At 42.4% G+C, this 24,806-nt stretch overlaps 1 protein-coding gene across 1 annotated transcript in view; it reads right to left on the bottom strand.

The window, feature by feature from the left end:
- lrp2a (low density lipoprotein receptor-related protein 2a) overlaps window positions 1–24,806 on the bottom strand; it is a 405,821-nt gene that overhangs the window by 111,213 nt on the left and 269,802 nt on the right. Inside the window, exons 49-53 of the mRNA XM_072259785.1 lie at window positions 20,311–20,481; window positions 14,701–14,924; window positions 12,598–12,772; window positions 9,691–9,887; window positions 2,111–2,356 (exon numbers count right to left, since the gene is read on the bottom strand). Of these exons, the coding sequence (XP_072115886.1) occupies window positions 2,111–2,356; window positions 9,691–9,887; window positions 12,598–12,772; window positions 14,701–14,924; window positions 20,311–20,481 (1,013 nt within the window). The remainder of the gene's footprint in view (window positions 1–2,110; window positions 2,357–9,690; window positions 9,888–12,597; window positions 12,773–14,700; window positions 14,925–20,310; window positions 20,482–24,806) is intronic.

A 24,806-nucleotide genomic window follows, 5' to 3' on the forward strand; every position in this document is an offset into this window, starting at 1 on the left:
AGAGGGCTACGGTCCTGATACAGGTCGATGGGAGTAGGCAGTTTAAATCAGCGGTCCCCAACCACCGGGCCGCAGAGGATGCACTACCGGGCCGCGAGGAAACGATATGATTTGGCGATATGAGTCAGTTGCACCTTTCCTCATTCCCTGTCACACACTGTTGAGCCATTACCCGCGCATCATCCATTTCAGCGCGGGAAGGAGATCAACTCCTCGAGCTTGCAAGTGATGGCGGGCTGAAAAGTCTGTTTGACATAACATCTCTGCCGGCATTCTGGATCAAAGTCAAGGCTCAATATCCTGAGATAGCCACGGAAGCACCGAAAACGTTGCTTCCATTTCCAACGTATCTCTGTGATGAATGTAACAAAAACTAAATTGCGGATTAGACTGAACATAAAGAACCCCGTTTGAGTATCGCTGTCCCCCATCACCCCTCGATAGGACTGTCTTGTTGCAGGAAAGCAAGCCCAGGGCTCCCACTGATTCAGCGATATTGGTGCGTTGCAATGACTTTATAAGTTCATACGGGGAAAATATGCACTGTGTTTAATATCAAAATGTTATGATGCTATTGACTAATATAACCATATAACAATTACAGCACGGAAACAGGCCATCTCTGCCCTTCTAGTCCGTGCCGAACGCTACTCTCATCTCATCCCACCGACCTGCCCTCAGCCCATAACCCTCCATTACTTTCCTGTCCATATACCTATTCAATTTAACTTTAAATGATAATATCGAACCTGCTTCTGACACTTCTACTGGAAGTTTGTTCAACACTTACTTCAAGCTCCCCTGTCCTCCCCTGATAATTGACTTATCGCTATATTCATGCGAGGAAAATGCGCTGTGTGTTTAATATTAAATTCGTTAGATAAAGCCTTTTAGAAACGAAATTGAGTGTATTAGCCACTTATCACCGATATTCCGGTCGTGATTAACACACTCTCCCCTGAACAAAATCGCCAAAAACGATTTGTAGAAAAATAATCGACAGGAGCGCGCATGCACAAATAACGCATGTGCACGGGTGCCCGCGCAAGGCTTCATGGTCATTGTAGTCTTTTTCTGGGTAAAAGCAACGTATTTGACTGCTACTCTTGTCCGTTGGCAACCATCCCGCATGCACCCCCCCCCCCCCACCGGTCTCGGCCGGTCCGCAAGAATATTGTCAACATGAAACCGGTCCGCACTGCAAAAAAGGTTGGGGACCCCTGGTTTAAATGATCTTGCATTGGTCTAGAAAGCCAAATGGCCTGAATCTGTGCTGTATTTTTCTATGACTCTGACTCTAATAGATAGTGCCTCCAGAAGGCAGCATCCATTTCGTCGTGGCTGCCCGTGGGAGGACGAATCTCAGAGTTGTATCTGTCTACATACTTCCATATAAATGTACATTGAATCTTGAAACCGTCACCATCTGGGACATGCCTTCTTCTTGTTACTACCATGTTTTTGACCTCCTACTCCTTCACAAGGGCAGCAGGGAGGAGATGCGGTACATCTCTATCAGAGAACGTATAAGGCATTCCTTCCCTCCACTAGCCTGCAAGTCATCACTGGGCAAGGTGTAGCTTTGCTCAGCCTCCCAGTGAGGCTCATGCGAGGCCCTGGGAGCAGGTGAAGGATGGCCATATGAGCAACTGGTGCATATCACAAGTCCTGGTTATGCGACCACTGACGCCAGGCAGACAATCTCTGAAGAGTATTGATTATGGCTGGGATCACCCGTCTTGTAAAGACAAAACCCAGAAGAAGGCGACCACTTCTGTAGAAAAATTTCTGTAGAAAGACCTTGATTGCCCATGTCATAAGATATGACACATAATGAACAAGTGAACATATATAAAACAAAGTAAATGCAGCCAGCAAAATTGATTGGAATGAAACTGGACAGTCTTGGTTAATATTTACATAAACCAACGTCCTTTGTTTCTGATAAAACTCCATACCATTTCCCTGGCTTCCCATTACATTTCTTCATCTTTTTCTCTTTAGAAAATGCTGAAGAAATGTATCTAATGTGTGGTTTATGAGTCATAAAAGCAGATAAATATTAAACATAATCTACTTGCTAAGACATTTTTCATTAAAATATACTCACGGCACTCCTCGTAAGGCTCATCCGAGTAATCTCCACAGTCATTATCTACGTCACATTTCCAGGATTGTGGAATACAATGGCCATTATCGCATTTAAACTGGTCAGGATTACAGGTTCTTGAAGCACAGGAAGCAGGATCTTCATCAGAGCTATCTGGGCAGTCATCCTCCCCGTCACACTGCCAGCTTCTAGGAATACAGCGCCTGTCAGCACACTGCCACTGGTAGCTCTCACACTGGTGATTCTCTATAAAACAAACATTAAGTCACATTGGATAAATAGGCTCTAGTTTCTTTCAGTTCAGGTATGCACTTGATACTGGAGAACTCATTTTAAATTATGGAGGGAACTGGGGACTTGGTAGCCAACGTGAGCCCATCAGAAATCCCAGAAAACAAAAATCCGTTGATTTTAAATCTCAGACCTATTTCTACATTTGGACTTTGATTCCATAAGACAATAAGAGGACCATGATGAAGCCATACAGCCCATTGAGTCTGCACTGCCATGCACTGCTGATTTTTTTCTCAACCCCATTCTACCACCTTCTCCCTTTACCCAACATAGTTACAAAGCAGACACGACAGCAGCCGTATTTCATTAGGACCTTGAGGAGGTTTGGCATGTCACCAAAGACACTTGCAAACTTCTACATTTGTACCACGGAGAGCATTCTAACTGGCTGCATTACTGTTTGGTATGGAGTGGGTGTTGGTGGTGAGGCTACTGCACAGGATAAAAATAAGCTGCAGAGAGTTGTAAACACAGTCAACTCCATCATGAGTTCCAGCCTCCCTAGTACTCAGGACATTTTCAAGGAGCAATGCCTCAAAAAGGCTGTGTCCATCATTCAAGAGCCCCATCCCCCAGGTCATGCCTTGTTCTCATTGCTACCATCAGGAAGGAAGTACAAAAGCCTGAAGACACACATTCAACAGTTCAGGATTCTGTTTAATATATACTGTGTGTGTACGTACACACACACACATACCGTATAATTCAGCTTTTTCCTCTATTGCTCCGCACTGCATCATACTGCTGCCACAAAGACAACAGATTTCATGACATATGCCAGTGATATTAAACATGATTCTAATTCTGATACTCCTTACCAATCAGGAACCTATAAATTTTTGCCTTAAATATACTTGATGACTTGGCCTCCACTGCTGTCCGTAGAATGAATTCTACATTGCCACAGAGAGCAATGTGGAATTCGTTGTCAGAGACAAATTTTAGAGTCATCGCCATAGAGAAATACAGCACAGATCCAGCCCATCAGCCCACATAGTCCACACTGAGCCATTTAAGCTGCCTGCTCCCAATGACCTGCACCAGCACCATAGCCCTCCATTCTACACTCTCACCACCCTCTGAATGAAGAAGTTTCCCCTCATGTTCCTCTTAAACTTCTCAGCTTTCACCCTTAAGCCATGACCTCTGGTTGTAGTCCCACCCAACCTCAGTGGAGAAAGCCTGCCTATATTTACTCTACCTATACCCCTAATAATTTTGTATACCTCTATCAAATCTCCTCTCAATCTTTTATGTTCTAAAGAATACAATCCTAACCTATTCAACCTTTCCTTATAACTCAGGTGATCCTTCCGATCCAGTAACATCCTTGCAAATTTTCTCTGCACTCTTTTAACTTTGTTTACATCTTTCCTGTAGGTAGGTGATCACAGATGGATTTTCATCGCAGTTCTAAAGAGTTGTCCCTTTATTGTGTGGCTGTGTGCTTGGATCATAGACTCGCCTACTAATAAAAGATCCTTCTTCATTCTACCATTTCTATTGGAAGCAAACAAGAATGATGCCTCAATTGACAGACAGCAGTCCACAAAAATGGGCCGCATCATGGTAATGATGAAGAGGATTAGCCAATCCTCAGGGTGGTGAGAAACAGAGGAGCTATTGGAGCCATGTCACGGAGCCATAAAGGAAGAAAGAAAGAAAGAAAGAAGTCCTGAGGAGCTGTGCTGTGTAAGACCATAAGATATACAGTCAATGCAACTTCATTGGGTACCTGCTCTACCAATAAAGTGGCCACTAAGTACGTATTCATAGTCTTCTGCTGCTGCAGCTCATCCAGTTCAAGGTTTGATGCATTCAGTGATGTTCTTCTGCACACCATTGTTGTAGCACGTGGTTATTTGAGTTACTGTCACCTTGAACCAGTCTGATCTTTCTCCTCTGGATTTTTTTTCTTGTCCTTCGCATCATTCTCTGCAAAGTCTAGAGACTGTTGTGCATGAAAATCCCAGGAGATCAGCGATTTTTCAGTTACTCACCACTCCATCTGGCACTAACAATCATTCCAAGGTCCAAGTCACTTTGATCACATTTCTTCCCCGTTCTGATGTTTGGTCTGAACCACAAATGAACCTCTTAACCATGCCAGGGAGCATCTTCATCAATGCTGCCTGGCCTGCTGAGATCCTCCAACATTTTGTTTGTGTTGCCTGGATTTCCAACATCTGCAGGTTTTTTTCTTGTTTGAACCTCTTAACCATGTCTGCATACTTTTATGCATTGAGTTGCTGCCACATGTTTGGCTGATTAGATATCTGCATTAACAAGCAGGTGTACAGGTGTACCCAATAAAGAATAGAATTAGGCCACTCGACCTATCGAGTCTGCTCTGCCATGGGAATGAATGTGGAAGGTGCTGGAAATACCCCAGCTGATTAAGCAGTACTAACAGAGAAAGACAGTTGACGCTCAACATTGATGACGAAAGGTCAAATCCAATCAGTGAGCTGGGACATTAAGCCTGCAGTTCAAGAATTTCAGTGATGGTGATGAATATGGCAATTGGAGCTGGTTCTAGGCAGGGGTTCCCAACTGGGGATCCACAGACCCCTTGATTTATGGTAGGGGGCCATGGCATAGAAATGGTTGGGAACCCCCCACTCCAGGAAGACATTCATTTGAAAGATGCTTGAAAAGTAGTTTTGATGAAAGGTGCTTAATTTGAATCTTTATCCCCATTTCCCTTTCCAAAGCTTACAAAGTATTTCCAGCATTTTCTGTATTTTTTTTATTTAACAAAAATCATCTATGAAACTGTGCTCAAAAGTATAACATCAGTGAGGGGTTAGATTAAACTTTTTATGTCATTAAGCAATGGGTCTGTGTATCCCAGGTCGGGAACCCCTGGGTTAGTATAAGTATTGGGGAGTGAAATGAACGTTCACAAGACTGGATGACAGGAAAGAGAATATGTGAGAAAAGGAACAGTCAAAGATGAAAATAAACATAGGTAGTTGATTAGGATGCTGGTGAATATCAATAGCTCGGGTTAGGCTTTCGCGATGTTCACCAAGCTTGGCAATCAGCTTGCAGACGTTTTAGCACCCGTTGAGGTGACATCAAATTGCGCAGTTGTTGCTGTTTCTCTCTGGGAGTGCTCATGTTTATATAGGCCCCCGTTCACTTGCCTCGGCCCTAATTGGTTATCCCTTCAGTTGACCTTTGAATTATATTGGTTCACAATTCTTTGGCTCTTCGGGGTTCAATGATGGTGTCTATTTCAGTACGTTTGTTTACAGAGTTATCAGAAGAGACCAATGCTTCTAAAAATTCTCATTCTTGCTTCAGGTTTGCCTGCGTCAGAACTAGCATGGTGTCCCAGTTAAATTATTGTTCTTCTCAGACTTCATTTACCGAGATCAGTGGCAGCAGGTTACAGGTGTCCCCCGCTTTTCAAACATTCGCTTTACGAAACCTCACTGTTATGAAAGACCTACATTGGTTCCCTGTTTTCGCTAACAGAAGGTGTTTTCATTGTTACGAAAAAAGGCAGCGTGTGGAAAAAAAGCTGCATGCGAAAAAAAGGCAGCGCGCGCTCCGAGCAGCCGCTCTCCCTTGGATTTGGAACGGCATTCTCGCCGGCATTGCTTAAACACATGCCTGTGAGCAGCCGTTAGCAAGATGGGTTCCAAGGTATCAGAAAAGCCTGAAAGAGCTCGTAAGGGTGTTACACTTAGCGTAAAACTAGACATAACTAAGCGTTTCGATCGGGGTGAACGAAGCAAGGACAGAGTGAGTTTGGCTTGTGAAAGCTGACGAAGATGATGTTGAAGAGGTTTTGGCATCCCATGACCACGAACTGATAGATGAAGAGCTGATGCCATTGGAAGAGGAAAGGATAACAATCAAAACCGAATGCAGTAGCGAACGGACTGAAAGTGAAGTCATCTAGGAACTGAGTGTGATGCAACTGCATGAAATTTTCACTGCAATGACTGCAGAAAAGTACGACTTTAATCTTGAAAGGGTATGTCGGTTTAGGGCATATTTGCAAGATGGTTTACAAAGAACTGTATGAAAGAAAAATGCGCGAGGCTAGCAGTCAAGCAAGCCTTCAGCAGACAACGAACCTCGACCTTCAACATTGAGACAGGCAGTCATAGGAGAAGATGAGCTGCCTGCCCTGATGGAAATAGACGATGAGATGACACCTCAGTGTCCCACCACCCCAACCCCCAGGCTGTGGACAGACACCGATTCACGGAGAATGCAGTGGTAGCCAGGAGGCACCCAGCACATCTTAAGAAAAAGCCGAAATAAACAATCTAATTAATTAGGTGCCGCCCGGCATGTAAATGTTGGCCCAGATCAGAGGCAGTTGCCAATTGCGTCGCCTATGATCTGGGCCGACATTTACGTGCCGGGCAGCACTTAATTAATTAGCTTGTTTATTTTGGCTTTTTTCTTAAAGATGTGCTGGGTGTGTCCCGGCTACCACAGTACCCCTGCATGCTTCGCGGATCGGTATCGGTTCGCAGCCCGGAGGGTGGGGGCCACTGCACCACCCCAACCTCTGACGACTCAGCCTAACACACCATCATCAGTGTGCTCTGCGCTGTCTTCCCGATTCCGGTAAGTGATACACTGTACATACATTATTTCTACTTTATATAGGCTGCGTATTTTTACGCGTTATTTGGTATGATTTGGCAGCTTCATAGCTTAAGGGTTACTGGAGAGCGCTTGCGCTGTGTTTTTGCCGAGAGCGCTTGCGTGAGATTTTCACTACGGAGAGCAGTGCAGGCAATGATTGTAGAGAAGTATTTCTACTTTATATAGGCTGTGTATTTATCATATCATTCCTGCTTTTACTATATGTTACTGTTATTTTAGGTTTTATGTGTTATTTGGCATGATTTGGTAGGATATTTTTGGGTCTGCGAACGCTCACAAATTTTTCCCGTATAAATTAATGGTAATTGCTTCTTCACTTTACGACCTTCCAGCTTACAAACCGTTTCATAGGAACGCCCTACCTTCGGATGGCGGGGGAAACCTGTATGTCTCCGTACTGCCAGTTTGTGTTCTCGTAAATGAGTTGAGAGTTTACGTTTGCCTGACGTAGTTCTTGTTGCAGTCTCCACAGGTGATCCTGTACACGACATTGCTTTTGTCGGTTGTCTTTAGTGGTACGAGAATTCAAAGGTCAGCTGAAGGGATAGTCAATCAGACCAAAGCAAGCAAATAGGGGCCTACAAAAATGCAAGAACTCCCAGACAGAAACAGCAACAACCACGCAGTGAGGATGTCACCCTGACTGCTGATGAAATGTCTGCAAGCTAATTGCCAAGCTCGGCAAACACCGCAACACTTAAAATGACTTAAATCTAGAACATGCAACAAATGTAAATTTTTCAGATGTTCAAACAAGGATATAGCAACTCAGGTCACATTAGAAGACTGATTTTAATGGATCCTTTGCTTATAAATGGAGGTAGTAGAGTAGAGACAAAAATTAAATCATGAGATCTTGCAGTGATAAGATTGAGCAGAGGACACAGCCTCAGAATAGAGGGATGTCATTTTAGAACAGAGATGAGGAGGAACTTATTTAGCCAGGGAGTGGTGAATCTGTGGAATTTATTACACAGGTGGTCATGGAGGCCAAGTCATTGGGTATATTTAAGGCGGCGGCTGAAAGATTCTTGATTGGTCAAGGCATGAAGCGATGCATGGAGAAGGCAGGAGATTAGGGCTGAGAGGGAAAAGGAATTAACTATGATAAATGGTGGAGCAGACTCGATGGGCCAAATAGCCTAATTCTGCTCCTTATGGTCTAATAATGCTGAGCAATTCATCTGAGCAGTGTTGGGGGAAAAAAAGCAAAAGCTTTTCAAAGAAGTGGTTGTAATGACATGAAAACCATCCTTTTTAAATATTTTTTACAAAATTGATCATTTGAGGTGTAAAGATGATTCAAATCAAATAGTTAACTGGATTTTATTCTGTGTGTCACTTCTTTTCAAGTTAACTTTTTGCTACAGGTGGATTAAAGGTAGGGCTTGCCTTTAAAAGAATGTTCTATGGATTCTGTTAGAATGATTTATTGTAATACATGTGTTTCCTAATCCAACTTCCTCTGAAGTTTTAATCAGTTTAAAAGAATACTGTACACCAATAGGAAATGGGCCAAATGGCCGAATTCTGCTCCTATATCTTATGGACTTGTTGATCAACAATGGACAGTTTTGAAGAGATTTGGAAGGGGAGAGATACTAAAAGTTGTTTAACTATCAAAGTATCATGGCTGGAAATCTTCCCTGAAAAATGGTATTGAGAGCCAAACTTGATCCCAAAGGTAATCTAGGAGTCTGTGCACTATTGGGCAGGCGCAGCTACGATGGCACTAGACAGCGACTTCTTCAAGCTCATCAGCGGAAACAGCTTAGTTTCTACCTTTAACATCTCTCTTTTTTTTCCAAGGTAGATGGGGTTCTGTCAAAGTCCCTAACCTAGAGCTACACTCAAACCTCGGTTCTTTGTGATGATGAGACCTGCTCCCAGGGCTCACTGATTGGCCATTTTTTGATATCCCAATGATGCGGCCTAGCAGTTAAGCACATCCTTGGGGTTCCAAGACTTTTCAGCCCTGGGGATGAGCTAATTCTATGCCAGCGCCACAGACTGAAGCATCGCAGGAGAAAACAGAATATTGGGAACAGCCGATCAGCTGCTGGAGGTCTCTACTTGGCAAATCAAAATCAATCAATAAATAAATCTCTCTCATTGGTGAGGGAGAGTATTGAATACTCTCAGTTTTCTTCATCACACGTGTACACCAGTAGAGGAAGTTAAATACAGAGTGATGGGGCAGAAAGCAGACAATGAATGACTGAGGTTGGGTGGGACTACAACTGAAGGTCATGGTTTAAAGGTGAAAAGATTAAGGGGAACATGAGGGGAAAGTTTTCACTCAGAGGGTCGTGACAGTGTGGAACCACCTGCCAGTACAAGCACTGAATACAAGTTTGAATTCAACATTTAAGAGAGGTATGGATAGGTACATGGATGGAAGGCTATGGTCCTGGTGCAGGTCAATGGGAGTAGGTAGGTTAAATGGTCCAGCATGGACTAGATGAACCAAAGGGTCTGCTTCTTTGCTCTGCTTTTCTATGACTCCTTTGCATAGTTTTGCAATTTTGATTTGAGTTTCTTGTTTGAAATAAGCATTATAGGATAAGAATTTGCGGAGAAAGAGACAAGAAGCGGTCAAAAATGCACATTAGTGGTCAAAGCTGTGCTCAATTAACAAAAGAAATGCTTACCACAAAGTGCAGCATCTTCATCAGATCCATCCGGGCAATTCAAAAAGACGTTGCACAAGGAGTAGGAACTGGTACAGTTACCATCATCGCACTGAAATTGTCCAAGACCACAGTAGTGAGGTGGGCAGGTGCTGGGCTCATCAGAACCATCTGTGCAATCTTTTTCTCCATCACATTTCCACCAGATTGGAATACACCTTGGAGAGGCAAAGCAACAACTTACTATTTTAAAGTTAAGGTTGATGTATTCAATACATGGTATTGGGGGTAGGGTACTGACATGGATAGAAAATTGGTTGGCAGACAGGAAACAAAGAGTAGGGATTAACGGGTCCCTTTCAGAATGGCAGGCAGTGACTAGTGGTGTACCGCAATATAAATTAATGATTTACAATATACATTAATGATTTAGATGAAGGGATTAAAAGTAACATAAGCAAATTTGCATATGACACAAAGCTAGGTGGCAGTGTGAAATGTCAGGAGGATGTTATGAGAGTGCAGGGTGACTTGGACAGTTTGGGTGAGTGGGCAGATGCATAGCAGAGGCAGCTTAATATGGATAAATGTGAGGTTATCCACTTCGGTGGTAAAAACAGGCAGGCAGATTACTATCTGAATGGTGTCAAGTTAGGAAAAGGGGAAGTACAACGAGATCTAGGTGTCCTTGTTCATCAGTCACTGAAAGTAAGTACACAGGTACAGCAGGGAGTAAAGAAAGTTGATGGCATGTTGGCCTTCATAACAAGGGGAGTTGAATATAGGAGCAAAGAGGTCCTTCTGCAGCTGTACAGGGCCCTGGTCAGACCACACCTGGAGTATTGTGTGCAGTTTTGGTCTCCAAATTTGAGGAAGGACATTCTTGCTATTGAGGGAGTGCAGCGAAGGTTCACGAGGTTAATTCCTGGGATGGCGGGACTGTCTTATGTTGAAAGATTGGAGCGACTGGGCTTATATACACTGGAACTTAGAAGGATGAGAGGGGATCTGATTGAAACATATAAGATTATTAATGGATTGGACACGCTAGAGGCAGGAAACATGTTCCCGATGTTGGGGGAGTCCAGAACCAAAGGCCACAGTTTAAGAATAAGGGGTAGGCCATTTAGAACGGAGTTAAGGAAAAATTTTTTCACCCAGAGAGCTGGGGATCTGTGGAATGCTCTGCCTCAGAAGGCAGTGGAGGCCAATTCTCTGGATGCTTTCAAAAAAGAGTTAGATAGAGCTCTTAAAGATAGTGGAGTCAAGGGATATGGGGAGAAGGCAGGAACGGGGTACAGATTATGGATGATCAGCCATGATCACAGTGAATGGCAGTGCTGACTCGAAGGGCTGAATGGCCTACTCCTGCACCTATTGTCTATTGAATATATTCATCAGATCAATATAAATGTGGGGGAAATTTTGCATTTTGTATCCTCTTTTGCCACAGGTGAGGTCCCAGACGGCTGTACTATAGCACAGCAGACTGTGCAATTACAAAGAATGCATGGCAGTGCCTCTACTTCCTTGGGAGTTTGCAAAGACTCGGCAAGACATCTAGAACTTTGACAAACTTCAATATAGATGTGTAGTAGAGAGTATATTGACTGGTTGCATCACAGTCTGGTATGCAAACACGAATGCCCTTGAACAGAAAGTCCTGCAAAAAGTAGTGAATTCAGCCCAGTCCATCACGGGTAATGTCCTCATCACCAATGAGCACATCTACATGAAATGCCTTCCCAGGAAAGAAGCATCCATCATCAGGGACCCCACCACCCAGGGCATGCTCTCTTCTCACTGCTGCCATCGGGAAGAAGGTACAGGAGCCTCAGGACTCACACCACCAGGTTCAGGAATAGTTATCACTCCTCAACCATCAGGCTCTTGAACTAAAGAGGATAACATCTCTTGCTCCATCATTGAGCATCATTGAGATGGTCGCACAACCCATGAACTCACTTTCAAGGTCTCTTCATCTCATCTTCTTGATATTTATTGCTTATTTTTTCTATATTTGCAAAGCTTGTTTTCTTTTATACACCAGTTGGTTCGGTCTTTCACTAATTCTGCTACAGTTCTTATTCTATGGATTTACTGAGCATGCCCACAGAAAATGAATCTCATGGTTGTACGTGGTGACATATAGGTACTTTGATAACAAATTTTCTTTGAACTTTGAAAGAAGTTTATACAACTATGTGATGCATAGATAGGATACATGGTCAGCCTTTTTTTCCTCAGGGTGGAAATGTGAAGAACTGGAAGGTACAGCTTTAAGGTGAGAGGAGAAAGGAGATTTATGAGGCAAGTTATTTTTTAAAGACACAGAGAGCATGGTAGGTGCCTGACGTGCACTGCTGGGGAGTTGGTGGAAGTAGACATGACAGTAACATGTGAAAAGTAGTTAGACTGGCACATGAATAGTCAAGCAATGTGAGTCCCTGGACACTGGGGTGACATGGTAGCGTAATGGTTAGCTCACCACTTTACAGTACCAGTGACCCAGGTTCAATTCCTCTGCTAACTGTAAGGAGTTTGCATGTTCTCCCTGTGGCCAAGTGGGTTTCCTCCACGTGATCCGGCTTCCTCCTGCAGTCCAAAGGCATACCTGTTGACTGGTTAACTGGTCTTTGTAAATTGTCCCATGATTAGGCTGGGGTCAAATCGGGGAATTGCTGGGTGGTGCAGCTGGAAGGGCCAGAAGGACCTATCCCGCACTCAATAAATAAACAAATAAATAAATAAAATACATAGACAGAAGGACTTTAAATTGGCATCACAGTTGGCAGAGTCACCATGGGCTGTCAGGCCTGTCCATGAGCTATGCACTGTTCTATGGTTGATGAATTGCTGAAACAATACTCACATTAAATGTGAACTCACGATAATCAAAGAGTTAATTAAACAAACAGCATTAGTTACCTTTCATTGTTTGTACATCTGTACTGTGTACTTGTGCACGTCAGGAAACAGTGAGAGGTGTTGTCCGGCTGCTTTATGAAGCTATCCGGACATTCACAAGTATAGTTTAGACCACCTGCTGCTATCAGACACAGATGGGAGCAGCCACCATTATTTGTACCACAAGGATTGATTGCTGAAATGAGAATCGGTATAAAAGTAATTGAGAACTTGGAAATGTTTTAATCTTTTTTTTCTGGATAGCAGAACTGTACAATGAAGCTGCACTGCAAGGTTATAGGACTAAAAAGACAAAATAGACACAACTTGTTAGCTTGATAACAAGTTTTCTTCCTTCCAAGGTTTATTCCTTATGTACAGGAGCCTGAAGGCACACACACAGCGATTCATGAACAGCCTCTTCCCCTCTGCCATCCAATTTCTAAATGGAAGTTGAACCCATGAACACTACCTCACTACTTTCTTTAAAGTTCTGTTTTTGCACTACTTATTTAAATATTATATACATATATAGTGTTACTGTAATTCAGAGATTATTTTCTATATTAATCATGTATTGCACTGTACTGCTGCTACAAAGTTAACACATTTCACGACATATGCCAGTGATACTAAACCTGATTCTGAATTCTGATTATGTCTGTTGTGAACTATCATTCTGTTTAACAGTGCCAAAGGAAGGAAGAATGGGCATAACAATATGTGATTCTTGACTAAGGATATTGAGGCTGTTGTCAGAGGGGCTATTACTACAACCAGAGGTCACGGGGTAAGGGTGAAAGGTGAACAGTTTAAGGGGAACATGAGGGGAAACTTCTTTACTCAGAGGGTTATGAGATTGTGGAATGAGCTGCCAGTGTAAGTGGTGCATGTGAGCTCCATTTCAATGTTTAAGAGAAGTTTAAATAGGTACATGGATGATAGGGCTATGGAGCGCTCTGGTCCAGGTGCAGGTCGACGGGAGCACACAGTTTCGGCACAGAGCAGATGGCCCGAAGGTGCTGTACATTTCTATGACTCAGTGACTCTACCGAGAAATAGACCTAGAGAAGAATTATTTTGTTATACAATTCAATATACAATTATCCATCTAGAGAAATCTACAAAAAAACTACAGAAAATTTTCACTCCCTGCTCAAGCAGATTTAGTACAATGCTAAAGAAAAAAAAGGAACATTTCCAAAACACTATCAGGCCATCGATTTCTTTCTTATGTGTTTTTATTATTTTGTAGTCCTCGGTTTTATTATGAAGTATATCAGTTGTGTTACACAAGCATATGTAGTATAAGCCGGTCAAACATATGTTTTTGAGCAAAACAGTATATGCTAGGGAAAGTAACTATGATGGGGAGCAGTGAGTAAATGCACTCCTTACACAGAAACATTGCCTTGTCATTCTGCTATCGCTGCACTGAGTGTACACACTACAAGGTCTTCCCCGGTGTGTTCTCATAATGGGTCCGAAACCAAGCTGATGCACTCCGGCTGGTTTTCCATCATGCACAGAAGATTTCATCACTTTCGTAATGAGATATGTAAATGTATATATGCTGTTTGTATACTGTATTTAAGGTGGATACTTCAGTTCATTTTGTAATGTAACTACATTGTGGGGAGCATCATACTCTAATTCATGCATAGTCCTGAGTTAACTTTGTTGGTAATTAAAGATGGTATGTCCTAGTGCTGAATAAAAAGGAAATCAACGTCCTCAGAAAGGAAGAGAAATAGGGGCTGAGGGAGAGATCGGGGCTGCCAGGAGGTCACACTGGGAAAGGTTAAGTACAAAGCTATTATTGTGTTTTCTAGTAGATAGCTATTTGTAAATATTTGTAGTTTTCTTTTCACTATATTTTGTAAATTTTTTTTTACACACGTAATAAACACCCTTGCACTAAAGTGCTAAGCGATTCCAGCTATTTTTTCCTTTGGTCATAGCCCAGGTATCTAACAGTGACACTCGAAGGGCAAAACATGTACTTTAGATGTTTTTCTTTCAGAAAGTATGTAAAATTTATTTAATCTAGGGATAGACGTTAATCCAATATTTTATTGCAGTGCAATACTATTTCCATATAAAGTATGCTCTCTACACATTTACCTCTTGGTTGTCTGTATGGGTGATATACGATGATATGAGTGGGCACATGGGTGATGTTCACCAAAATCTCTCTATTTTCCCCTGTGTATTTATTTGCTTTCTCCACTGATTTTGTGTTCCAATCAGTCCAATATATTGTATCCTCAAACAGGCTAATTGCAAATGGATGGCTCAGTATCCCTTCAAATACTGTATGTCGAAAGCTTCCATCCAGATTCGAAAACCTATAAAACAAAAAAGCCATTTATAATTCCATTGTGAGAAAGTAAAAACTGCCTTAATTGACACTGAAATGTAATTCTTCTCAGCAAGTTTTGAAGATGTTAAGTCAGAATTGATTTTTGGCTACGAGGAGTAACTAGTGGTTCAGACTATGCCAATCAAATCACAATTGTGTGGCTCTGCACAATTGAACTTTATTTATTCATCGAGATACAATGTGGAATAGGCTTTTCCTGCCCTTCAAGCCACTGATTTAATCCTAGCCCAATCACAGGACAATTTACAATGACCAATTAACCCACCAACCTGTATGTCTTTGGACTGTGGGAGGAAACAGGAGCACCCAGAGGAAACTGATGCGGTCACAGGGAGAACATACTAACTCCTTACAGTCAGAAGGTTGCTGGTGCTGTAAAGCATTGTGCTGGCCATCATGCTACTGTGCTGCTCCAACTTCAATACAATCAGTTTATTTATTTCATTTTTATTTAGTGAAAGAGTGCAGAGTAGTCCCTTCCAGCCCTTCGAGCCATGTATCTTCCTTGTCTCATTTGGATAAAGTTGACCTACCTAGTTTCGTTTGTGACGTGGCACCAATTCTGACAAGCAAGACTGAAGTGAAGTACATGTGATTTGTTTGCCATGCTTCTGAGTCCATCTACATACAGTACAATTATAGTTAAATCTTTTCAAAGACAGGGTAGATAGAGGCCATGTTTTGATACTCTTTTCCCCCATGTTAGCAATGATTTTATTTTATTTCTACTCCGCGATACAATGCAGAGTAGGCCCCTCCAGCCCTGCGAACCCCAGCAACCACCGACAACTGTGATTAACCCTAACTTAATCACAGGACACTTTACAGTGACCAAGTAACCTACACAGTACGTCTTTGGGCTGTGGGGGGAAACGGGAGGAGCTGAAAAAAAATCCCACTCATTCCATGGCGAAGATGAATAGAGACTCTTCACAGGCAGCGCTGGAATTGAACTCTGAACTCCAGAAGGCTGGAGTATTTATTTGAATTAAACAAGAAGCAAAAGTATTGTGAAGAAAGTATGTTTACATAAAAAATATTTAAAACTTGAATTTAAATATGGATTTTCCTGGGATTCATTGCTCCAAAACCATGAGTCATATTTAATAACATAGGAATCAGAATCAGAACCATGTTCAATATCAGCAGCATCTATTGAGGAATTTGTTAACTGCGGCAGCAATACAACGAAATTCATGATAATATAGGAAAAAACTGAATTTCAGTAAGTATATATACCTATTTCGGGTTCCAAGGTTGTCAAGCCAAGGAGTGGTAGTGGGGACAAACTCCCACTACCTAAAAGTGCTCCTCACGGCACGGCCTCAAATAGCCTCTGACAACCAAGTCCAACTCCTGGCCTTCTCATGTGGCTTAGCCTCTAAGCCCGGCATAACTGTTTCAACTGACCGGAGAAGGGGCGAAGAGAGTCCCGGCACCTTAAAACCAGTGCTTTGGTTAGGTGGAGCTTGTTAGCCTGGGAAGGCAGTCCATCGAATCCAAAGTAAACCCTGAGGACAAATCTGGAGCTGGAGTCCCTAAGGCAGTCCGACATTGCCTTCAACCTCATTCTGGCAACTCCTGTGATGACACTGGTGCCAAGCTGTATCGGCCCTTGCCCTTCCCTTGGACAACATTGGTGTCGTGGAGAGGGGAGACTTCCTGCATGGGCAACTACTGGTTTTCCATACAACCTTGCCCAGGCCTGCACCCTGGAAAAACTTTCCAGATGCAGATCCATGGTCTCGCGAGACTAACGGATGCCACCACATATACCTATTTCTATATATACTTAGGGCAGTTTGGTAGTGTAGTGGTTAGCACAACATCTTATTGCACAGGCAATCTGGGTTCAATTGCCGCCACTCCCTGTAAGGAGTTTGTACGTTCTCCCCATGACCGTGTGAGTTTCCTCCGGGTGCTCAGGTTTCCTCCCACACTCCAAAGACATACCGGTTGGTAGGTTAATTGGTCATTGTAAATTGTCCTGTGATTAGGCTAGGGTGAAATCGGTAGTTGTTGGGCAGTGCAGCTTGAAGGGCCGGAAGGGCCTACTTAGCACTATATCACTGTAACAACAAACCAACCAAATAAATAAACAGTTAAATTAGATAAATAGTGCAAAACCAGAAATAAAAAGAGTGAGGTAGTGTTCATGGGTTCATGCATTTTATTGACATTTAAATGGAGAGTTTGTGGATGCACGTCTACAGAGAATTTATCAATTTTTGACAAATGACAGAGTCATCAAAGAAGGACTAGATTCTAAAATAAATCGGTCAGCCACTGCTTGATTTTAGGAACTGTATTTCAGTACAAAGGTTATGTGAAAATATTTTGGACTAACCATGACAAATCAGTTAAATCTTAATACAATTTCATTTATTTTGAAATGTAAAATAATTTTTGTAGCAATGCAGTGAAATTCAAAGCTAAGTTACAATAGTATATTCTAATTTTTAAAAAGTAGGAAAATATAGCCACGATGGACAACTAGAAAACACAATGTACAGTCTTCATTACCTATCTGAAGTATACAGGAAAAGCCAAGATCATTGTTTCTGACTAATACAGCAGCCTGAAAATACACACTTCATGATTCAGGAACAGCTTCTTTCCCCCTACCATCTGATTTCAGAATGGATAATGAACCCAAGAACACACTTCACTACTTCTTTTAAAAATTTCCATTTTTGCACTACTTATTTAATCTAACTATTTAATATACTTAATATTCATGGACTTGAAAAGGGCTGTTCACTCACGATCCCCATACAATCTGACCGAGCTTGAGCAGTTTTGCAAAGACAACTGGGGAAAAATTGCAGTGTCCAGATGAACAAAGCTGATAGAGGCCTATCAACAGTTTTTTTCTGTTGATCAATGTCGATAAAGCCAAATTAAATGTATTGTGATTGAACATTGATTTGTGGATCCAGAACTGGCTTGCCCACAGAAGGCAAAGAGTGGTTTTAGATGGGTCGTATAATGCATGGAGGTCGGTCATCAGTGGAGTGCCTCAGGGATCTGTTCTGGGACCCTTACTCTTCGTGATTTTTATAAATAAACTGGATGAGGAATTGGAGGGATGGGTTAGTAAGTTTGCTGATGACACAAAGGTTGGAAGTGTTGTGGATGGTGTGGAGGGCTGTCAGAGGTTACAGAGAGACATTGACAGGATACAAAACTGGGCTAAGGATTGGCAGACGGAGTTCAACCCAGTTAAGTGTGAAGTGGTTAATTTTGGTAGGTCAAATATGATGGCAGAATACGGTATATTGGCCTTCATCAATCGTGGAATTGTATTTAGGAACTGAGAGGTAATGTTGCAGCTATATAGGATCCTGGTCAGACCCCACTTGGAGTACTGTGCTCAGTTCTGGTCACCTCACCACAGGAAGGATATGAAAGCCATAGAAAGGGTGCGGAGGAGATTTACAAGGATTTTGCCTGGATTAGGGAGCATCCCTTATGAGAAGAGGTTGAGTGGACTCGGCCTTTTCTCCTTGGAGTGACAGAGGATGACAGGTGACCTGATAGGGGTGTATAAGATGATAAGAGGCATTGATCATGTGGATAGTCAGAGGCTTTTTCCCAGGGCTGAAATGGTTGCCACAAGAGGACACAGGTTTAAGGTGCTGGGGAGTAGGTACAGAGGAGATGTCAGGGGTAAGTTTTTTTACTCAGAGTGGTGGGTGCATGGAATGGGCTGCTGGCAACGGTGGTGGAGGCGGATACGATAGGGTCTTTTAAGAGACTTTTGGATAGGTAAATGGAGCTTAGAAAAATAGAGGGCTATAGGTAAACCTAGTAATTTCTAAGGTAGGGACATGTTCAGCACAACTTTGTGGGCCGAAGTGCCTGCATTGTGCTGTAGGTTTCCTATGTTTCTATGAAAACTTTCAAAGGGGGCTGAATGCTTTTGAAAGGTACTGTGTACACACATACTTACTGTAATTCACATTTTTTTCTCTATTATTATGTACTGTAATGTACTGCTGCCACAAAGGTAACATATTTCATGGAATATGCCAGTGATGTTAAACCTGATTCTGATTGTTTGGAAATTGGATGCTTTGGCACCTGGCTCACTGGGGGCACACTTTTCACACCCCCTCTTGGCCACTCTACAGTGTACAATCTTTAAGAAACGAATTAACATGGTGGAGGATTACAAATACCTGGGGGTACGAATTGACAATAAACTGGACTGGTCATGGAACACTGAGGCTGTCTACAAGAAGGGTCAGAGCCGTCTCTATTTCCTGAGGAGACTGAGGTCCTTTAACATGCTGAGGATGTTCTATGAGTCTATGGTGGCCAGTGTGATCACATTTGCTGTTGTGTGCTGGGGCAGCAGGCTGAGGGTAGCAGACACCAACAGAATCAACAAACTCATTCGTAAGGCCAGTGATGTTGTGGGGATGGAACTGGACTCTCTGACAGTGGTGTCTGAAAAGAAGATGCTGTCCAAGTTGCATGCCATCTTGGACAATGTCTCCCATCCACTACGTAATGTACTGGTTGGGCACAGGAGTACATTCAACCAGAGACTTATTCCACCGAGATGCAACACAGAGCGTCATAGGAAGTCATTCCTGCCTGTGGCCATCAAACTTCACAACTCCTCCCTTGGAGGGTCAGACACCCTGAGCCAATAGGCTGGTCTTGGATTTATTTCATAATTCACTGGCATAATTTACATATTACTATTTAACTATTTGTGATTTTATTACTATTTAATTATTTATGGTGCAACTGTAACGAAAACCAATTTCCCCTGGGATCAATAAAGTATGACTATGAGTATAAAAGTCGAAGACACCACAACTTTGTCGTGGTTTGGAGGCTTGTGTGCTCCAACCAGAGAGATATGTTGGCTGGAGTCAGGGCTTTGCGCTTTGGCTCTTGGTAGGGTCACCAATCCAAACAGGTAGAGTCCGGACTAAGAGTGGTTCACCAGTCTTCCAGGCAACAACCCTGACTGGTCAAAAAAAATTGTTACGGAAACTGCAATGAAGAATCCTTCCACATCTGAGTATAATGGTATTTCTGATCCTCCATTCGGAACCTGTGTGACTGATAGTAGTGAGAACTGAGAGGAAGCTACTGACATGATGAAGGATTCCCTGAACACCGCCAGAATTGCAAGCCCCTCATTGCTGCCTTAAACAATAGCGGTGTAACGGGCAGTGAGTAACCAAATAAGGAGGGTTAATTGTAATCCAGTGGTTTGGAACTCTGCTGATACCCAAGCCCTGAATATGCAAAATGAACAAAGTTTGACTGTAATATTTCATCAAATGTGTGGAATTAGGGATTTCCTTAGTGAAAGTTTCAAATATGCTTACTCAATGTAATCCAGATGGGCATCTGTCCAATACAGTTTGTCGTTTGTATAGTCAATTGTCAATCCATTAGGCCATTCCAGTTTTGAGGTAATGATGGCTGAAAAACTTCTACCATCCATACCCATGCGACCAATGTAGGCTTCATACCCCCAGTCAGTCCAAAAAACGTATCTGTAAAATGTTTCAATAACTGAAATATGTAAAAGTTACTAAAGTTTCTAAGACAACAAGTTTTACCTTAACTAATCGATGAATACAGCAGGAATCCCAATCTCTAAATGATATTAGTGCAAAAGGACATTTGTTACAAATCATATTTCCATATATTAAGTACATATAATCTTATATATAATAATTAGAAGTGGGTGGGTAGGTAAAGCTGAGATCACAATTCAGTTATTCATCATCATCATCATCGTGTGCTGTGTCGCACACGTGGACGATCACGGTCTTCCATCTGTCTGTGGCCTGTTGTTCTTATTCTTTACTCTATCCATGATCATGATTTCTCTTGGGAAACTTTTCTCCAGAAGTGATTTGCTATTGCCCCCTTCTGGGCAGTGTCTTTACAAGACAGGTGACCCCAGCTATTATTAACACTCTTCAGAGACTGTCTGCCTGGCGTCAGTGGTTGCATAACCAGGACCTGTGATATGCACCAGCCACTCACACGGCCATCCACCACCTGCTCCCATGGCTTCATGTGACCCTGATCGTGGGGCTGAGCAGGTACTACACCTTAGCAGAGGGAAGGGTTGCCTTACATCTCCTTTGGTCGAGATGTATCTCTGCCCCACCACCTGATTAAATGGATATATTACTGAATAGCAAATGGTAGGTAATTAGAGGTGGGTGGCTATGGAAAGATGAGATTACAATTCAATCAGTTCTTGCCTTATAGAATTGCAGAGCGGGCTTGAGGAGCTGAATGCCCTGCTTCTATTCCCAATTTGTGTTTTGCAACCGGCACAAAAGTTTATCAAATTTTAAGTTCAAAGTGTTTAAAACAAGTTGACTTTGTTCAAAGTGCATTTATTATAAAAATATGTATAAATTACACAACCATGAGATTTGTCTGCTTACAGGATTCGTCTTGCCATAAAGCACAAAACCTGAAATAACCCAATTAAAAAAAACACCAATGTGCACAGAAAGAGGAAAATCAGCAAAAATGATGCAAACGATAAAAGCAAGCAACAGCATTTCAAACCAAATTGAGTCCATAGACCCGAATCCTGGAGCCCGGCTGATGGTGCAGTGGCATCCACACTGGACTTCAAGATGAGTGGTCCCAAGTTTGAATCTGGCCAGCTCCTTGCCCGCTTTCCATTCCTGCTGGGTTGAGTGTCGAGCTAGCAACTCGGCCTCGTAAAAAGCAGACAAAAATGCTAAAGAAATGACAAGGTTTACACCTGATGCACCTCAAGGCACGGAAGGGAACAACAACAGACACCCCAAATCCCGGAGTTGCAGGTGGGGGCCCATAACCTTGGTCTCAGTTCATCATACTGTCAGGCAAATTGCCACAAAGTTCCCAGCCATGAAGCGCGCAGCAGCCAGAGCAGACTTGCAGCCTCAGTGTGGCAGAGAGGGCAGCGAACATCGTGGAAGAGCGAGCGGAATCGGCCCGACCATCGCCTCCGGTCTCAACACCCTGCCTTTTCTTCTCCTCATCTTTGGTGATAATTCTATCAACGATCACCAATTAGGGTACCCACAGGCAGGTAGATACTGTGATTTAAAATCGCATATCAATGCAGTGCTTCAAAACTCCTGTATTTTGAGATGAAACTACTGCCATCTCCTTTATAACCCGAGTTACCTACCTTAAAAATATGGACTATTTGACATTAAGACCAGAAGAGATTGGAGCAGAATTAGGCCACTTGGCTTATTCAATCATGGCTGATGGTTTTTTCCCCCTCCTCAGCCCCATTCCCCAGTCTCTCCTCGTAATCTTTGATACCGTAACCAATCAAGAAACTATCAATCTCCACCTTAAATATACTCAGCATCCTGACCTCTACAACTGCCTGTGGTAACAAATTCCACAAATTCATCACCTTCTGGCTAAAGAAATTTCTCAGCATCTCTGATTTAAATGGACACCCTTCCATCCTATGGCTTTGCCCTCTTGCCCTAGACTCCCCCAAAATGGGCAACATCCTTTCCACATCTATTCTGTTTAGCCTTTCAACATTTGAAAAGTTGCAATGAGATTTCCCCCCCTCATTCTTCCAAGCATTCCTCATACGATTACCCTTTCATTCCCAGAATCATCCTTATGAACCTCCTCTGGACCCTCTCCACAGCTTTTCTTTGACAAGGAGTCTAAACCTGTTCAAACACTCAAGGCGAAGCCTCAGCATTATATCCCAGCTCTTATATTGTAGGTCTCTTGAAATGAATGCTAAGATTGCATTTGCCTTCCTCACCACCGACTCAAACTGCAAGTTAACCTTCAGGGTGTTCTGCACAAGGACTCCCAAGTCCCTTTGCATCTCAGCTTTTTGGATTGTCTCCCTGTTTAGAAAATAGTTTGCACATTTATTTCTTCTACCAAATTGCACGACCTTACATTTTCCAACATTGTATTTCTTTTGCCATTTCCTTGCCCATTCTCCTAATGTCCAAGTCCTTCTGCAACCTTCCCATTTCCTCAACACACTTGCCGCTCCACTAATCTTCGTATCATCTGCAAACTTGGCATCAAAATCATCTATTCCATCATCTAAATTATTGAAACATAGCATAAAAAGAAGTGGTCCCAACACTGACCCCTGAAGAACACTACTAGTCACTGGCAGCCAACCAGAAAAGGACACTTTTATTCCCACTCACTGCCTCTTACCAATCAGCCAATGTTCTAACCATGCTAGTAACTTTTCTGTAATACCATGGGCTCCTAACTTAGTAAGCAGCCTCATGTGTGGTACCATGTCAAAGGCCTTCTAAAAATTCAAACATACAACATCCACTACATCCCCTTTATCTATCCTACTAGTAATCCTCTCAAAGAATTCCAACAGGTTTATAAGGCAAGATTTTCCCTTAAGGAAACTATGCTGACTTTGTCCAGTCTGGTCCTGTGTCACCAAGTACTCCATAATCTCATCCTTAACAATTGACTCCAGCATCTTCCCAACCACTGAGGTCAGGCTAGCCGTCTATAATTTCCTTTCTGCTGCCTCCTTCCTTTCTTAAAGAGTGAAGTGACATTTGCAATTTTCCAGTCTTTTGGCACCATGTCAGAGTCCAACGATTCTTGAAAGATCATTATTAATGCCTCCACAATTCCTACCACTACCTCTCTCAGAACCCAAGGGTGTAGTTCAAGTAGTTCAGGTACTTATGTAACTACAGGTCTTTTAGCTTTTTGTGCACCATCTCCCTTGTAATAGTAGCTGCACTTACTTCTCTTCCCTCACACACTTCAACACCTGGCACATAGCTAGTGTCTTCCACATGAAGACTGATGCAAAATACTCATTTAGCTAATCTGCTGTCTTCTTGTTCCCCATTATTATTTCTCCAGCCTCATTTCCTAACGGTCCTAAATCCACTCTTATCTCTGTTTTACTTTTTTTTTATATACTTGAAAAAGCTTTTTCTATTCACCCTGATATTTGTTACTAGCTTGCTTTCATATTTCATCTTTTCCCTCCTAATGATTCTTTTAGTTGCTTTCTGGAGGATTTTAAAAGCTTCCCAATCCTCTGTCTACCCACTAATATTTGTTTTGCTGTATGTCCTCTCGTTTGCTTTCACATTAGTTTTGACTTCACTTGTCAGCCACAGTTGTATTATTTTGCCATTTGAGTATTTCTTTGTTTGTTCCAATACATCTATCCTTCACCTTCTTCATTTTTCCCAGAAACTAACACCATTGCTGCTTTGCTGTCATCCCTACCTGCATCTCCTTCCAATTTACTTTGGCCAGCTCCTGTCATACCACAGTAATTTCCTTTACTCCACTGAAATACTGCTATGTCATACCTTACCTTCTCTCTATCAAATTTCAAGTTGAACTCAAACATATTGTGATCACTGCCTCTTACAGGTTCCTTTATGCTAAGCTCCCTAATCACCTCCTGTTCATTACATAATACCCAATCCAGCATAGCTGATCCCCTAGTAGGCTCAAAGTCAAACTGCTGTAAAAAGTTATCGCGTAGGCATTCAACAAGCTTACTCTCTTGAGATCCATTACCAACCTTCTTTTCCCAATTTATTTGCACCTTAAAATTTCCCACGACCATCATAACATTGCCCTTTTGACAAGCCTTTTCTATTTCCTGCTGTAAACTGTGGTCCACAGCCCAGCTACTGTTTGTAAGCCTGTAATTTTACCCTTGCAGTTTCCTAATTCAACCCACAAGATTTCAACATCTTCCGATCCTACCTCACACCTTCCTAATGATTAGGTGCCATTCCATACCAGCAGAGCCATGCCTCCCCCTCTACCTTTCTATCCCTCTGATACAAAGTGTAACCTT

This window comes from Mobula birostris, chromosome 6 (assembly GCF_030028105.1).
Source record: "Mobula birostris isolate sMobBir1 chromosome 6, sMobBir1.hap1, whole genome shotgun sequence".
NCBI lineage: Eukaryota > Metazoa > Chordata > Chondrichthyes > Myliobatiformes > Myliobatidae > Mobula > Mobula birostris.